Here is a 2599-nt window from a genome sequence, read left to right as displayed (position 1 = left end):
TGTGTACATAGGAAAATGCTGATAATGCTGTTCATTCTTGCCAGGTATTGATTTGTTATAAAAATTTCTAAAAAAATGTCAGGCCGATGGGTCAAGATTGTCCCGTCCCCTTGGATAAACTTTTTTTAATTACTTGTCAATACATAATTAGTAATACATCGATAATATTTCTCCCAGCATACAGTGGGAGAATGGGAGATGCCACTTGTGTTGCAGACACACCAAGCTAAATATAATACAATTTAACACACACACACACACAATAAACCTTAGTGTTTCTGGAAACTGTGTCAGAAAGGTATTGATTTCTCCATGAACACTCTGGAGGCTGTAGTGATGTGGATTGCACTGCATCAGATTAAATGGTGTTTCTGGTCAACAGTCGCACCGAAAACTGAATAAATGAAGATATAAACGGCACCGGTACCTAACAAACTGACACTTGAGCGCATAAACCCTGGTTTATAAACACACACCTTGATGGTAGCGTCCTCGGAGGCTGTGACCATGACAGAGAAGACTGGGTGGAATATGACACGCGTGACTGGAGCGCGGTGGCCACTCAGGGCGTATCTCTCTGGGGGGCGGGGGATCCACTCCTTGGGGTCCCTCTTCTGACCCACGGATCCTCCGTGTGTCATCTCCTCTTTCGCCTCGTTCAACTTTGACTCCAACTCCATCACCTGAGGCAGAGTGAGTCGAGGAGCAGAGGGGACAGAGGACTCAGTGATCAGCAAATGCTTGTTCCAATAAAAAATGATTTCTGACAAACTGTTACTACAACACTGCCTGCCCACAACATTAGTCTGCGTCTCACTTATGAACTGTACAGCATATATCAAACATCTTAGGCAGATTTAACACAATCAGCTAGCACACAAACGTTCCTTACCTTCTTCTGTAGTCTGATGACCGAGGTCCATTTCTTTTCCAAAAGCCCTGCATACTTTTTATCTACCTCTTCATTCTATGAATAGAGAAGAGACAGGAACATGTTTCTCTTAGTGAACATGAATGTACACGATTTTCTTTTCACACTTTTATGCAGCTGTCTTTTCTTACCATATCTAACTCTGCCTCTTTCTTGAAGGTGGAATAGGCCTCCTCGTATCCATTGGAACGAAGATAGTCGGCTATAGCCCGGTTTCTAAGAAAGAGTGGAATAAAATAGATTTGAGTGTTTTTGTTGTTATCTCATCACCAATTACAGATTATATCCTCACAGATGCCAGCATAAACCGACTGCCAATCTTAAGTAGTGAGTATTGGTCCAATTTAACTTGATTATAACCAAAAACTGCGCTAAATGAATTACCCGTAAAGTCAAAGTTAAGTTGTCATTTAACAATAATTAGCTCCACCTTAACAGAAATGCTGGTTCCTCCTTAACAGAGAGGAGACCACACCCTGTCTAACAGATGGGAGCAATGGGACTCAAGTTTCACAGTTGCACCTTAAATGTCAGCAAATGTGAGCCAGTGCCACAAGAAAATTAAACCCTTCGGTCAAGAAAACAAAAGATAAAAAGGACCAAATCACTGGGAAACGGTTTGGTGCTGCTATGGAAACCAGAGATTCACCACAGAGAGCACCGAGCACGGAGGACACCAGGACAGGGTAACCAAAAGCACATGGAAACAACCTTAAACACACATATAGACTCGCACACAAACACACAGACGTACCACAAATGAGTGGAACCGTTCTTTTATGAGATGAAGGGTGAATATTTCATGAGTAACGGTGCTAAATTTAGGCTGCAGCTTCGGGCTACTCTGACCGGCTGATAACTGTAACCCTGATTCAACCGGAGCCATCACTGGCAGCAGGATTTCCGCTAAACTGTCCCACTCAAATCAGTTTTTAAACTCTTCAGAACATAAACTGATTTTCCTGACAGGGGTTACACCACAATATGAATCTGCTGTCTTGTCCTTTCTAGACTGCGATGTACTGAACGGCTCACATTAACCGACCATCATTTTGTTGAGATCCTCCTCCTTCCCCCACCCCCTTCACTTCTTTGCTCCGGTTCATGTGGGTTATGAAATATTCACCAAGTAGCTAACAAGTGAAGCACCTTGAAGCTCTCTTCACTTCATCAATGGTTACATATTCATTAACCTCTTCTGGATGACTCCGCTCAAACTGCCTTCTGCCAAGAGAGGATAACGTGACGTGTGCATGTGTGCCTTTTGGTCAAACCTCGAGGTATTGCTAAAAACGTGTGTGCTCATCTACATGTCTGTTGTTGATTGCATGCGTAATGAGCCTGCACATCCGTTTATTTACATCCAGGCACTCACAGTTCATCTCTTTGTCTCTGTGACAGCACCATGGCGGCTGCTGTTCTCTCCCTCTCGGGGAGGTGAGGGTGAGGTGATGTGCTGGGGGGGGGAAGTGTGTGACGGGGAGGAGTCCGATCTCTCGGTGGTGTTTTTCCTTCAGAGACTCGGAGGTGGCAGGGAGGGCGCCACGCACAGGGAGGTGAGCTGGAGATACTGCTGTCAGTCAACGAGGCTCTACGAGGATTCACGGGCCCGAATCTCACTCACTGATCAGACGCGCCCATCACCTGATGAAGAGAGAGAGAGAGAGA

General features: G+C 44.8%; 1 protein-coding gene across 1 annotated transcript in view; it reads right to left on the bottom strand.

The window, feature by feature from the left end:
* LOC118331540 (lissencephaly-1 homolog B) overlaps nt 1-2580 on the bottom strand; it is a 6895-nt gene extending 4315 nt beyond the window's left edge. The window contains exons 1-4 of the mRNA XM_035666553.1: nt 2307-2580; nt 1063-1147; nt 893-967; nt 477-683 (exon numbers count right to left, since the gene is read on the bottom strand). Coding sequence (XP_035522446.1) covers nt 477-683; nt 893-967; nt 1063-1147; nt 2307-2338 — 399 coding nt within the window. The 5' untranslated portion in view covers nt 2339-2580. The remainder of the gene's footprint in view (nt 1-476; nt 684-892; nt 968-1062; nt 1148-2306) is intronic.
* Between the last annotated feature and the right edge of the window lie 19 nt (nt 2581-2599).

The sequence above is a fragment of the Morone saxatilis genome, unplaced genomic scaffold, assembly GCF_004916995.1.
Source record: "Morone saxatilis isolate NCDOM2014 unplaced genomic scaffold, NCSU_SB_2.0 Contig20, whole genome shotgun sequence".
In the NCBI taxonomy this organism is placed as follows: Eukaryota; Metazoa; Chordata; class Actinopteri; family Moronidae; genus Morone; species Morone saxatilis.
This window is presented reverse-complemented; position numbering and strand designations above follow the sequence as displayed.